Source organism: Athene cunicularia (genome assembly GCF_003259725.1).
Source record: "Athene cunicularia isolate RWA chromosome 2 unlocalized genomic scaffold, athCun1 chr2_part1, whole genome shotgun sequence".
Taxonomy (NCBI): domain Eukaryota; kingdom Metazoa; phylum Chordata; class Aves; order Strigiformes; family Strigidae; genus Athene; species Athene cunicularia.
In genome coordinates, this window is record NW_020799095.1 from 36,908,670 (window position 1) to 36,923,867 (window position 15,198).

The following is a 15,198-nucleotide window of genomic DNA, read 5'->3' on the forward strand; positions in this document are numbered from 1 at the left end:
CCCCCCCAACAAACCCAAACAAAGTGATACAGCTCTTGAGTTAGTTTAGCAACACAGCAAAAAAACATAAACAATTTGGTAAGGTAGTTGATGTTTTTCATAGTATTGTAGAATTGAGTTTCAATATTCACCATTATTAGAAAGTTCAATAATTCCTTGTTTTGATAACAAACTAAAAATTGTCCATAAAGTGGAAGGGTCTTCACAGTTATGATGACCCTGCCAATGATTACAAAGGTCCTCTCTTCTTCCAAATAACTGTTTGCATAAAATGCAGTTATATCCCACTTTAGGCCAAATTTCTATTTTTTTGCTTGGTGTACCAAACCCTACATTTTGCATCTCCTTGGCTGCTTCACCGCTTCCTGACTGAGCCAGTTCACTTTTAGATAACATATCAACATTATTTTGATGGTGAAAGTATATCTGTCTTTTCAGTTTTGGACAAGTATAAAACTCCTCCTCAAGGGCACTGCATTTTGCTAAATGTCTTCTCTCATTGCGCTGTTTCCAGAAGTGGGTTGCATGTTTGACCAGTTCCCCTTTAGCTCCTCTACTTCCCTGCAAAACCCCTTCCTTTACTCTTCCCTGGATCTCTTCTCCATGAGAGCACAGTAAGTGAAACTTCATTTCACCAAAAGACTGTGCAATAAACTGGCATCGACCACATTTGATCTGTAATTTTACTTCTCCTGGGTTATGGAATAGGTCCTCAAAATTGCATTTATTTCCCCTGTTAAAAAAAGGAAATACAAACTGTTTCAGTATTAGCCACGCATAGAATAGGGAAGGCAATTTCTGTCCTTATAAGTTCCAAGAAGAGATGACATTCATGAAACATTCTTTTAATTAAAAACAGGCACTGTTGATACAGTATCTAATTTATTTGGAACGTTAAAAAAAAAAAAAAAAGAAAAAGAAAATAATAGTAAGGCTGATTAGGAAACAACTGAAACCAAATGTTATTCAACACTGCTGAGTTTAAGAATTGCCTCCAAAACTACCCTTGGTAGAAATAATCATTTAACAACACTAACCTTTTAATAAAAGGTTAATAATGGATTTTTAAGTTCCTGATTCAGTGAGGTCAATCCAAATACTTCTAGCTCTGTGCTAGAAAAGTGAAAATGAGTATTACTTGTAGCATACTCCTAAGAGAAACTAACTTGTTTACCCTGAATGATCTAAGGTCAGTTTAAGGCAAAACCACATGTCCCACCTCCTACTCCAAGATGGAAACAATGAAACTTCAAAGTTTCTTTTCTTTCCCTAAAAGTCTGTAACACAGTTTTGGAATTTAAATGCCTAATTTACATTCAGACAGCCCCTCTCACTGATTTAGGACAGCTCTGCACTATAAAGGAAACAGGTACACACAGAGCTAGCAAGTACCTTGCTTAAGCCAATCAAAAGAAGATCTCCACAGAAGCCTTCTCACAACATCTACAAAAAGGACCACATAATACTGTGTATTTATACACATTAGACAGATTACCCCAAAAATTAGATAAACTGGATGATTCATTGCATGACAGCTAGTAAGCCTGAAAGAAAAGCACTGCTGTTTCTTAGGTTCAGTACCTTAAAACTCTCTAACTGATGCCCCAGAGAGTGGAGATATGCAAAGCAAAATGTGCAAAGTTGAACTGTAGTGTCATAGTGAGGCGTCAGGTTAAAGCCCTGAGCTTAATAAAGTGCACTTTAATGCAAGTAAATGCACAGTGGAACAAACAAAAAAGCCAACATTTATACCATGTCAGGAAATTTGACCTCAAAATCATAATGCAAAGGTAAAAAAATGTTCTATCCATCTTAATATGGTAAATGTTAACGTTTCTACTTGGCTAAGTGATTGCAAAAGCAGCAGTAATCAACACACAAGACAGATTAGCTCACAGCACTCCAGAGAAGAAAACAGGATAATGATATGTAATAGAGTAAACAAACTACAAGCTAATACTGAAATACGAATTGCTTTTCACTTACTGCAGTTGGTTCACTTACCTTCTGGGGAAAACCCCAAAATGAGCATGAGAAATCAAGTAACCAAAATAGCTCCACTAGCAGTATATTGGGCATTACTAGAACTTATTCAAAATTACTCTGGATATTCAAGTGTCAGTAATAATTTATATTCAATAAATCAGCTAAAATATCAGATGGTCTAATGGATTTATTAGATTCCTTAACAAAATATTTAAACCATTAGGAATTTTACTTAGGGGGGAAAAAAAGCAATAATTTAATAAAGGTGCCATTTATGAATTTTCACTGACGACCTGAAATCCTCTTTTCATTGGCATTTAATTAATGAAAACACTCACCTCTCTGTTGCTTCTTTGGCTTCTTTTATATTCGTATCTCTTTTCTTTAAAGCATCTTGCAGCTGTTGCTCACTACTGGAGGGCTCTGTGCTGATAACAACCCTGTGCACTTCTCTGAGGTGGCCAAAATACACCTTTGCATGGCCAAAAACTTTAGCACAGAATTCACAGCACACAAGCTTTTTGGGTTTGCCTTCATTGTGATGAAGTTTCATATGCGTGCTCAGGCTTCCAGAATGAATATATGCTTTCCGGCAAATTCGACAACTGTAAGGCCGTTTGTTTGTATGTGTGTTCATATGGTCCTGAAGATGGTGTTTAAATTGGAAGATATGGTTACAAACATGACATTTATGCAATGGCTTAGGTACCACTGAACATGCACTTCTACTTAAATCGCTTGATTCCACTGATGTAGCATCACTATGCTTGTAACTTAAATATTTATTGGGAAGTGAACTATTTAAAAAAATATCTTGGTCTAGATGGTCAGGAGATGGTGTCTCTACTATTGCCGCAGAAGTCAGTGGTGCAAAAGCCTGCACAACTACCACTGGTTTTGGTCTGATACTACGGTATTTTTTCACTGCCTCTGCTTTTTTGTCTTCAGGTGGCTGAAGATCAACTTTTGCCCTTTCTCTCCCTTCTCTGAATTTATTAATGATACATTTCCTTCGCTTGGTCTGAAAAGCCAATAAATCATCTGGGGCTCTTCTTTTCCTGCCTCTTCTTTTAGAGGCTGCACTGTTCAATTTTTTAAGACTGTCGACATCCATTTTATTGGATGGAGAGAAGGTATTTTCTCGAATGGTTTGTTTGGGGATTTGTGTAAATGATACAGCTAATCGCTTATCATATGCTTTAGTAGGAACATGAAAGGTTTTTGCCAAAGCTGGTATCTTTTCACATTCAGATCTTAGTGAAGGACCAGATACATCTGTAACATTAGTATTCTGCTTAGATTTACAGAACACTGAATTTTTAATCCTTGAGTAAGGCAAAATAGGAAGTTTTCCTTTTGGTGTTGATGGAGTCATCTGTACTGTACTGCCAAAAACTGCTGGTGACAAGACAGCAACAGAATTTGCAGAATTTGTGGATTTTTCCTTTAGTTTCTCAGACGTTATGAATGACTCTCTTGTGGTTTCAGATGATGTCTTCACAGAGCGTAGACTCAGTTTCATGGGATTAATTGTACTTGCTGGCTTGGATAAAGAGTCTTTAACTACAGATCGTCCAGAAACATTACCATTAGCAATTTTGGTTTTGTTCACTAAAGGAGATCCATTTTCCACACAATTGCTTTTATTTACTAATGTGGCAACCGTAATTTCAGCTGAGTCACGGTCTGTTAGCATCGCTTGTTCAGTTGAATCTGAACTAGAATGAGTTTCAGGACAGTCTTCAGTTAAAGCAGTCACGGGGGAAGTCTGTGATGAGATGGATGCTTTGGTAGGAATCTTGCTATGTGCACCCAAAACAGAGATTTGTGCCGTTTTTTTGTCACTTAGCAGTTTTTTTCTTACAGATTGGTACCTAGGAATAGGCAGCTTTAGATTTTCAGAAGGGGCCACATTTGACTGCTGGACTTGCTGCATTAGGGCAGGGGCAACATATGGCAAGGCCAACAGAGAAAAAGTCCCCTCATGACCAGCCACTTGCATGACAGCAAAGTTTTGAGTTGGTACCACCAGAGGTTTAGAAACTGAAGCTGAAATCGGTGTATTTTGTTCAGGCAAAGATGACTGAAGACAAGAAACCACTCCAGATGTTAAAATTTTTGGTACCATTTTTGGAGCAATGGTCCTAAACTGACTTTTCTTCTGAAAACTTTGTATTATATCCGAAGGGGATTTGTGTTTATCTGTAATAATAACATAACAAAGATGTAATATAATATATAACATTTTTTAAAAAATATACTGTATCAACTATAAAACTGCTTACAAAGGATACTGTTACACACAAACTCATTAAAAGTATTTACATATTTAAATGATCACTAACTTAAGTTTAGAATTGCAAGAGTTTCATGGACAAAACAAAAATACTCCCTGAAGCAATGTGCTTGAATATAGAGATGTAGACGAACCCCTCTTAATCTAATCTTAAATGGATGTTTCAATCTAGTTAGAAACTACATGACATTTCAGAACAAATAGACTTACAAGTCTCTTTTGCCCTGGAAAAGTTGCACTAGCAACCTAGTAGTATTCATCTGGAAGAACTAAGAGGGACAAGATTTAAACTCCATGATGCAGAACTTTTATGAGCACCTGCTCTGATCATCTCTCTCAACCAGAGTCATGGCATCTTTCAGAGTTTCTGTAACATTTAAAATTTGTGGGGTTTATCAAATACAGACCAAGGCTTACCTTAAAAAAATTACTGTTACATAACATGCAAATAATGCGCAATAAAATGAAGGAGGACTTGAGAGAATATGTATCATTCTTAAATACCCAATCACATACATTGCTTATGTGCCTTTAATGTGCAGTAGAACTACTGTAGTAATTCAAATATTTTCTTGAAAGATGCGATTTATCAAGGTTATATCAGTTTCTTCCTGTTTCTACTTGTGTTGGTAAAAGCCATAAATATTTTTAGCAAAAAAAGAATATGAGGATAATTAAGTAAAACAAGTAAAAGTAAAAAGGTATAATGGAAAATATGATCTGCATTGAGCAGCGGAGATATATGCTGACCTTTCAGACACTCCATATGAAAGGATTTGATATATAATTAATTGTACCACTACCATTTCATGTAACAGCCTCATTACCCACTCCCAAATTCAACTGCTAATGCTTCCAGTTCTCAAAAACTGCAATAGGTTTCCTGAAAAAAAAAAAAAAAAAATCCCCACAATCTCAACCACTGAAAATTCAACTCCAAAGATCCCAAGCAGAAAGGCAATTTGGGAAGGCAACAATGGCAGAAAAACTAATTTCAAGAGAGGAATCACATTTGATTAGACTATGTAAAAATAAATTCTGGCACCCTGAAATACTACAGCAAAGTAATTCCACAGGGAAGTTTTCGTTCTTTACCATTTTAAAGCCTTGTACTATAAATGCATTTATACATGGTTATGGACTTAAAGAGATAACTGTGAATTACTATCGACACTGGAAACTCCAGTAAGTTTATCTTAATCCTGGATGTTCTTCTCAGACGTCACACACTTTGCAACATGCACTGCAAGTTACAGAGCTATCATATTTCATGACCAGAATTCCTGGACAGATATACGTGCATACTCATGGTATGCACATGTGTAGTAAATCCACTGCCTTCAGGACATGCTGGATTCACTGAGCAATCATATATAAACTGTACAGTTCATACACAGTAGGTCTGATGCTTCTCAAAACTCTCTGACCTACAGCAGGTTCATATAGTAATAACTATGCAGGGTATAAACCTTTGATCCTTTTATTGGCATCTACAGCATCAAACTTCGTCTATTATGCACCTTCTTGATCCTCCAATTAAGTGAAAGTACTATGCACCACCGTAACTTTCTTTCTGCTCAATGTCTGTACAGATGTTCAGAATTTCTAGATATTCTGTGCAGACTGGACTACTGTACATATGGAAATCCTACACAAAATAAGGAAAGTTTCCTATACACAGGGATAAGTCCATACCTACTGAGTTTGTGCAACCTGGAAAAAACAGAAACTTGATAAGTTTAAAATTCTGTTTCCCTACAGAAAGGGACCTTTTTATTCTCCAAAGGCTAGAAGCATGTACTATCTCAATCTACACCTTTGTCTTTTCAGCTGCTAAATTTGCTAATAATACTCAGGTTATTTTTTGTTTCCTGCAGGGTATCTTGTTGCTGCTTTTGAGGAAACACTGTTAAGAGCCTCTGAGAAGTACAATAAAATGATGAAAAGTCCTGTAATCATTAACCAAACAAGCCCTGAACTTCAATGCTAGTTAACAGGTCAAACTGTACAGTTTAAATACAGTAGAGGACAGAACAAGTATACTTTTCTTTTAGGGAACAGTGTCTGCTCTTGTTTTTCCAGATTATGCTTGCCATATACTGACATTAAAGACTTTTTCCAAATCAGCAATTACTCAGCTTGCCACAATTTTCAACACAAAGCAGTTTCCATTCTCTCTCACATTTGGCTTCTACCTCTCCCTTTTTATTTCAAAATCTCATTCATTGATTGGCATAAACTTTTTAGGAAAGCCCACACTTCAGCAGACTGCTCCCTGTGCTACTTTACACTCCAAGTTATAAGGCACCTGCTCGCCAACCAACAGCAGCAAATGATGTGAGTTCAGGAAAAGATGGAAGTTTTGCTGTTGACGTGCCACCTCTACAAAAGTGCAGAAATGGCAGACAAAGCACCACAAAAGAAAGGTTAATTTGAGATTAGGAGAAAGTCTTTGTAGAAATAATGCAGAACACTAGCTTTAAAAATAAGTACATGCTTCTCAAATGCATTGACATGACTACTGCAAAATTAGGCAGGAAAGTCACTTTTCTTTGAAGAAGGTCTCTCCATATACTTTCTCAGCACTCCACAAGAAAGTACCATTCTAGAAGGCAAGACCTTCATGAATATCAACCTCAAAATGCTATTTGAAACAAGGTCCATTTAGATTAATGTTCTAAAGCAGTTAACACAATACTAAGCATTGATATAACTGCTTGAGAAGGGACTTTTATACTAACATTCTTTTCCCAACTAGTGTAATTTTATCATAAATACATCTTCCAGGCAAGCTATGTTTGGTACCAGCCTTAAGCACAACTTTTTTTTTTTTTCTTTTCTTTTTTGCCCCAAGTTTACATTAGACAGTTTAGTGCAGAAACATCCACTGCCGTGTATTTGGTAAGCAAACGATACTCAGCTCTGTATTTCCCTCTCATCCAACACAGCTGCTGTAGTTAAGCAGCTTAGCCAGTGTCTAAATATAGAGATAGGCTAGATGCAGACTAGCTGTCTGATGATCCTTCAGAATCAGTTAAGATTTTGCTTGTGGACTGGGAAAGCTAATTGGAAGAACTCATGAAAGACTATTTAGCATCTTGGATCAGGGAAAAGCCACAAGTCAATTCACAGACTAGAGGTCCTCCTGACTGCATCCAGAGTGTGCAAGTATCATCAGTGGCCAAAACTTTTTTTCCATTTATACTTGGTGAAAAGTTTTACCAATTTCCTCTGCACACAGAGATCACTATAGTAATTCATGTCTTTGCCACCCTGACACTGAAGAACTTGAATATGCTCTGGCTGTCTGGCTACCAGAACACCACCTGGAAACTTAATACGCATCTTTCAGGGACATTCCACTTCTATTCCACATCTTCTTCCAAATTATTTCTGTCTCGGATTCAAAGGACTCATTTTGACTTGTCAGTTGTGACCTGAGGAAAAGGCTTCATGACTATGCAAACTCATGAAGTCTTGCATCTAAGAAGGGGAATTTTCAGTTAAGGGACGCTATGCTTTTTTGAGGATGGCCCTTGGTTTTAGACAACATTCTTTTTACAAGCCAGTCTACAGGTCCTTCACTGTAAGGCAACAATTTTTATGCTTTCTCTAAAATTTTCATTAAGAATAGAGAAAATTAATAAAACCATTAGATTTAATATCGGAATGATGTGAAGCTCATTTTTAACTACTGTGTTCTCAGTCTTTCAAATAGGCATGGATTTGGGGCAACACAGACACTTTTAAATAATTAAGCACAAGGTTAAATCAAATGCAATTCAATCAATTTACTTTAAAAGTCTCTGTTAAAAGACTGTTACCATGCTAGTACCTGCAAGTATCAAATCACTCCAAAACTTGCAGGATGTCATAAGCTTTCACCCTTTCTAAAAAACAAAATTGTATAGGACTGGACAGTGATACACCAATAAAAAAATCAATGATGCATTAAAGTCTCAAATATAGTCATGCTGGGAAGAGTCTTCTGGAGGAAATAAAGGGCTGCTTTCCTAACTCATTCAAGTCTGGTCTACTCCAGTCCATTCTGCCTTCTTGTTGTACTTCCTTTAGTTTGTTCTCTATGTAAAGCACATAACATTTTTGAACTCGGACACTGTAGAAAGGATCAGAAGAAATTTAATTTTCCCCACTAATCTGGTCTACTTTGAACATTAACATAAACCACCAAAATGCCATAAATCACTGTGCAATAGTATTAATTTTTAAAATAATCCTTGTAGGACCATCTCACTTGTGTAGGTATGTATTTAATTTGTGTATGACTGGACAAGTGACAGAAAATAACACAGAAAAAGGATCACCTGGCTTGAAGGGAAAAGCAGAATACAGATAAAAAAATTTATGAAATATTTTATTAAGTGCATGTTTATCTTGCTGAGTCTTTTGCTCACTTTGAAAGGAAGAATATCTATGGGAAAGAAAAAAAATGCACAACTTTCTAACAGACGAGATTTATTTCTGTCAATGATAGTTAATCATTCATTTTGCCAAATCTCCATACACACTAAATACCTGTGGATACTGTCTTTCCAGCACAAGTTTCTTGGTTTTGCTGACCCAGCATACTTTGTTGGACACAATGTTTCTCTGCAGGATTAGCATGCAAAAAAACACCACCTGCAAAAGTGCTTCAGTCAGTTATAAATAGATCTCAGGACAAAGAAACCCCAAACAATCCTCCAAACCAACAAAAGCCAGAAAAAGACAATATAAAACTTTAACTTCCAGTTAATGCATTAAGAAAACTACTGCTTCTTGCTCTTTGCCATTTTTCTCTCCTCAAAAAATGCTTTTAAAATCTAATATATTACACACCAAATGCAAGGTGATAGCTTAATAATTGAGTAAAGCTGGTTAATGTTGTAAACAGATGGGATGCTTTAGCTTCAGTGTCATGGCAGACAGTCAACAGCACCAAAACAAAAAGCTCAGAAAAAGGAGGTTCGATAGCTTTAGTGTGACTTTGAAATACGGAGACTAAATTCTACGCTGTTTACACTTTCTGTAATCCCATATAAATCAATGGAATTGCAGATATTCTAGAAAACAGAATTTGGCTTTCTACATTAAAAACTATTTTTGCCACATACCTATACAAAGTAAGGTTGGTAATAAAGCCTACAAATCAGAAGTGCCCAACTCTACGCATTATAACAATTAATTTTCAGTTGTTTCTATCTTTGCCTAATAATAACTACTTGGGTGGAATGTTCTGTTCTGAGTATTTGCCTCAGATAATTTTCTAAAGTTAATTTCAACAGAAAATGCCCAGGTATGTCTGCATTAAAAAAAAAAATAAATTCTAGTAACACATCTGTGCATTAGACAAAGACCTTGATATTTGACACAGCAATGTCCATTTTGTCTGAAAACCTGCCCAAATTTGGCAAAGTCGTAAACTCTCGGCAGGTGTTCAACAGACACTTTAAGCAGCTAATTTTTCCAATGATTACATTCTATTGAACATGCTTCCCCTTCACGCAGGGCTAGATTTTTTCAGAAAACTATAGCTTTAGGTCCAAACACCCAAGTAAGAACAAAGAAATGTCCTCTCCTTATCTCTTAACTGCTGAGCTGACAGTGTGGAAGAGAAACTAGGATATATACAGGGCAAGCAGGAAAAGGACAAGAGAACTAGAAATGAGACTTGGGAAGTATCTAGGCCAAAGAGTCAGGATGCAATATGGGAATCAAACACAGACTTAAGATGGGTAATGAACATTACTATTATATGTGATTTGAAAAGGAGAAGCATTTAAGCCACAGGGATGGCATATCTTGCATTTCTTACCTTTTTAATACTTGGTTTTTAAGAGAGTAACAAAATAATGTCTACATAGCAGTCCTTTTGTGCAATTTAAAATAGATTAGAAAATTAATCAATATAAGGAAGTATTCTAATGCAAGATCAGAAAATCACAGTACATCCTTCACCCAAATGCTAAAACACAGAATGTACAAATATGCTTAGAAAATGTGTTCTGGTATACCACAGAAGGAACAAGATCAAAATAGTTTGTTAAAACTCTAAAAGGGAATATTAGATGTCTTTAAAGCAACAGATAATTAATTCTGATTTAAGCATCAATGTGATTTTCTAGCTGTGCACTAAGCATTTTATCATTTGGAAAGGTCGTCTTTGCTTTCAAGTCTGTGCAAGTTTATTATCTTAAGGGATTAGGATTATAGTGCATTTCAAGAAATTCTGTGAGCAGCAGGACACTTCCTGAATTCTTTAAATAGTCTCCAAAAGACTCTTCTTAGCAGAAGAGAGCATTACAACAACAAACTTACACAATAAAAATGTTTTTTTGACATTATCTGGCCTCCATTAAAGCAGACATTCAACCTCGAAATTTCTAGTGACATTTTTCAGTGTGGGAATAAGCTAAAACTATTTTTGGCATAACCAGTCATTTTGGAGAGATAAGTCACACAGTAATCCAAGATCATGTGTACATAGTTCATATTTAGGGAAGTTTTTCAGTTTCCTGTCTAATTCAGTCTTTTTTTTTTCCTGAAACATCCTTACTGCACTGTCAACCATATATTAATATATGTCAAAGTTTATACCGATATACTTTTCAGAAAATTAGTATGAATATTAGTTATATTAGAAAATTATGAAAAAAAAGAAAAAAAAATCTCTACGGTTAGGTAACTCCACTTTCTCAATTTCCAAATCTGCTTTCCTCCGCTGTTTGAAAAGCATCCATAGGAGTTGCTTCATTGTCATCTATCTGGACTTCTGTAAGGCCCTTGATACAGTCCCCCACCACATCCTTCTAAATTGGACAGATTTGATCGAGGGTCTATTCAGTGCATAAGGAACTGGCTGGATGGTTGCATCCAGATTATGGCTCAATGTCCAGATGGAGGTTATTGACAAGTGGTGTCTGTCAGGGTTCCATATTGGGACCAGTAGTGCTTAGTATCTTCATCAATGACATAACCAGTGGGATCAGGTGCACCCTCAGCAAATTTGCAGATGACACCCAGCTGAGAAGTGTGGCTGACACACCTGAAGGATGGGACACTGTTCAGAGGGATCCAGATGCACTCAAGAAGAGGGCCCATGTGAACCTCATGAGGTTCAATAAGACCAAGTGCAAGGTCCTGCACATGGGTTGGGGAAACCCCCGGGATCTATGTCGAAAAGGAGCTGGGGCTACTGGTGGATGACAAGTAGACATGACCCGGCAATGTGCGTCAGCAGCCCAGAAAGTGAACGCTATCTGCATGAAAAGACGTGTGGCCAGCAGGTTGTGGGAGATGATTTTCCCCCTCTACTCTGCTCAGGTGAAACCTCACCTGGAGTTCCCTGCCCAGCACTGGAGTCGTCAGCACAGGAAAAACATTGACCTGCTAGAGCGAGTCCAGAGGAGGCCACAGAAACGATCAGAGGGCTGGAACACCTCTCCTATGAGGAAAGGCTGAGAGAGTTGGAGTTGTTCAGCCTGGAGAAGAGATGGCTCCGGAGAGACCTTATTGCAGCCTTCCAGTACTTAAAGGGGGCCTACAGGAAAGATGGGGACAGACGACAGCAATAGGACAAGGCATAGTGGTTTTAAACTAAAAGAGATTGATTCAGACTAGATATAAAGAAGAAATTTTTTATGATGAGGGTGGTGAAACACTATAACAGGTTGCCCAGAGAGACTGTAGATGTCCCTTCCCTGGAAACATTCAAGGCCAGGTTGGACAGGCCTCTGAGCAACTTGATCTAGCTGAAGATGTGCCTGCTCACTGCAATAGAGTTGGACTAGATGACCTTTAAAGGTCCCTTCCAACCCAAACCATTCTGTGATTATATTTAAGGTTTCTTTCTGCAATTAAGGCTTCTTTCTGCCAATACAATCTTGCTAGCATCTTGGCTCTAGTATGTCTGTCCTCAGAGAAAAGTGTAACATAAAACAATACCCATGCAAAACCAGATCTGTTAAACAAAAGTTAACAAATCAAGAAATAAATCCATCTAGATACTGTATTATCAGCATTAGCAACAGTAATAATCTAAGACATCATTTCGGGTTTCTCACAGATTTAGATTTCACATAAATCTGTACTGTCCCAACACAAACAACTTTTAAAATATGTATGAAATTCTATTTCTACAGGCAATAATGAGTGGCCAACAGCTTTGAGGCAACCTTTTTGAGTTGTATTATCAAATTTATTAGCCACATGTGGGTAAATCAATATTCAAAAGCAACCTCTTACATAAAATGTGCGCAATGCAAGGCTTAAGACAAGCTCCTATTAAAAAAGCCGTTTCTGTGCTACTGTATAAAGGAATGAAGTCTTGGAAGTATTTCCCTAAAAGTCAGAACATATACACACAAGAGATTTTGAAACACTCTTTTGCAGTGAATTTAAAATGCATTTATTAGCAGATCCACATGTTCTCTTAACACCTCTCACGCAGTGTTTGTGAACTTTAAAGGCTTTCCATTTTTTTGAAGGCACAGTCTTTCAAGTTACAAGCTACTCATTTCATATTGTTAACATAAATAATAGGTTTTAAGCAGATCAAAATATTTTCATATCAAGAAATTAAAACTGACATAAAGAGAGCTAGACATAAAGCATCTGTAATTATTAATACCTTTTTCCATCTTTACAGCTGAAGAAATCACATTTTTCTTTGTATGGCAGTGAGAGAACTTAGGAGTAAGGTTTATGCAGACTGATCTATGGTGCCTGGCTTCTGCAACCACACAAATCACCTTAAAGATGAAAACACTGGTTCTTTTCTCTTGAAGCATGGAATGCCTGTCTGAGAGAGACTGCTAGATGCATCAAAGACCGTGTTTCCACTTCTATGTGCCTCTACTAGTTTCACCAACCAGCCATGTCAAACTCCAAGTGGGTCTTATGTAGAAACCATGCTGCTCCAACAGGACCAGGTGAGTAGAACAGAAATTATTTTGGTGTCACTGCAAATCCAGTGATTTATCTTTGTCAGTTTTGCCCAGTCATTCTGTTCCATAGAGGATATCATCCCTGGAGATTTGCGAAGCAAAGCTTCAGTGACGCAGCCACTTGGGGGAACTAATTGTTCAGAAAACAGCTGAAGGGAGGTGATGAAAGCACTGGTCATAAACTCGTAATTCATAAGCGTTCAGTGGCATTTCAAATAAAAATTAGGTACTTTAGAAGGTGGGGATAAACAGAAGATTCAAAAGTCGTAATTGGATTTTAAAAAATTATTTTCTGGGAGAAATGCCAGTTGAAATTTCTTTTAGCAGGCTTCAAGAAAGATATGGACCAGTAATTCATTACAGTAATACAGATATACAGTAATTCATTCACTGTAAAGTCAATGTAAATCATTTTTAAAAGGTCTATCAAGATCACATCAACCTGGACAAAATCTTGATATGCCTTGTGTAAGTTGTAATTAATAGACTTACATTTTCCTTAACTGCAGGGCACACAGCAAGCATGCTACCCTGCACTTCAGGAGAACAGAATTTGGCCTCTGCAGGAATCTTCTTGGCAGAGTACCATGGGATAAAGCCCTGGAGGAAAAGGGGGCCCAAAAAAGCTGTTTAATAATCAAGGATCGCCTCCTCCAAGCTCAGGAGCAATGCATCCCAACAAAGAAGAAGTCACGCAAAAACACCAGGAGGCTGCATGACTTAACAAGTAGCTCCTGGACAAAAAGGAAGCCTACAGAGGATGGCAGCCAGGACAGGTAGCCTAGGAGAAATACAGAGAAATTGTCCAAGTAGCCAGGGATTGCGTTAGCAAACCTAAAGCTCTAACGGAACTAAATCTGGCCAGGGACATCAAGAGCAACAAGAAAAGCTTCTATAGGACGACAGTGATAAAAGGAAAACTAGGAAAAAGGTAGGCCCTCTCCAGAAGGAAACGCAAGACCTGCTTACACGGGACATGGAGAAGGCTATGACTTATGCCTCATACTTCACCAGCAAGTGCTCCAGCCACACTGTCCAAATCACAGAAGGCAAAGGCAGGGACTGGGAGAATGAAGAACCATCCACTGTAGGAGAAGATCAGGCTTGAGACCATCTAAGGGACTTGAAGGTGCACAAGTCCACGGGACCTGATGAGATGCATCCGCAAGTCCTGAGGCACCTAGCAGATGAAGTGGTTAAGCCACTATCCATTATATTTGAGAAACAGTGGCAGTCCAGTGAAGTTTCCACTGACAAAAAGGGCAAGCATAACCCCCCTTTTTAAAAAGGGAAAAAAAAGGACGTTGGAAACCACAGACCAGTCAGTCTCACGTCTGAGCCTGGCAAGACCATGGACTTGGAAGCCATGCTAGGACCTATGGAAAATAAGGAGGTGATTGGTGACAGCCAACATGGCTTCACTAAGGGCAAATAGTGCCTAATTAATTTGGTGACCTTCTACAATGGGGTTACAGCATTGGTGGATAAAGGAAGAGCATCCGATGTCATCTATCTGAACTTGTGCAAAGCATCTGACACTGTCTCGCAGGACATCCTTGTCTCTAAATTCGAGAGACGTGGATTTGATGGACAGACCACTCAGTGGACAAGGAAGCAGCTGGATGGTCACACTCAGTGTCCAAGTGGAGACCAGTGATGAGTGGTGTTCCTCAGGGGTCTGTACTGGGACTAGTGCTGTTTGACATCTTTGTTGGCGAAAAGGACAGTGGGATCAAGTGCACCCTCTGAAAGTTTGCTGACGACACCAAGCTGTGTGGTTTGGTTAGCACACTGGAGGAATGACATCCAGAGGGACACTGACAGGCTTGAGGGGGGCCCATGAGAACCTCATGGGGTTCAACAAGGCCAGGCACAAGTTCCTGCACATGGCTCAGGGCAATCCCAAACACAAATACAGGCTGGGCAATAGATGGATTGAGAGCAGCTCTAACAAAAAAAGTCTTGGACATA

The 15,198-nt window shown here is 38.0% G+C and overlaps 1 protein-coding gene across 3 annotated transcripts in view; it reads right to left on the bottom strand.

Annotated features, from left to right (window-relative positions):
• Positions 1 to 6: 6 nt before the first annotated feature.
• ZNF438 (zinc finger protein 438) overlaps positions 7 to 15,198 on the bottom strand; it is a 55,983-nt gene continuing 40,791 nt past the window's right edge. The window contains exons 1-4 of one of the 3 annotated variants that reach the window (XM_026842190.1): positions 13,720 to 13,827; positions 8,819 to 8,923; positions 2,325 to 4,188; positions 7 to 733 (exon numbers count right to left, since the gene is read on the bottom strand). In XM_026842190.1, the coding sequence (XP_026697991.1) occupies positions 121 to 733; positions 2,325 to 4,188; positions 8,819 to 8,870 (2,529 nt within the window). In that variant the 5' untranslated portion in view covers positions 8,871 to 8,923; positions 13,720 to 13,827 and the 3' untranslated portion in view covers positions 7 to 120. Of the gene's footprint in view, positions 734 to 2,324; positions 4,189 to 8,818; positions 8,924 to 10,097; positions 10,152 to 13,719; positions 13,828 to 15,198 lie in introns of those variants that run through there. The other 2 variants (XM_026842189.1, XM_026842188.1) reach the window with 2 other exon arrangements.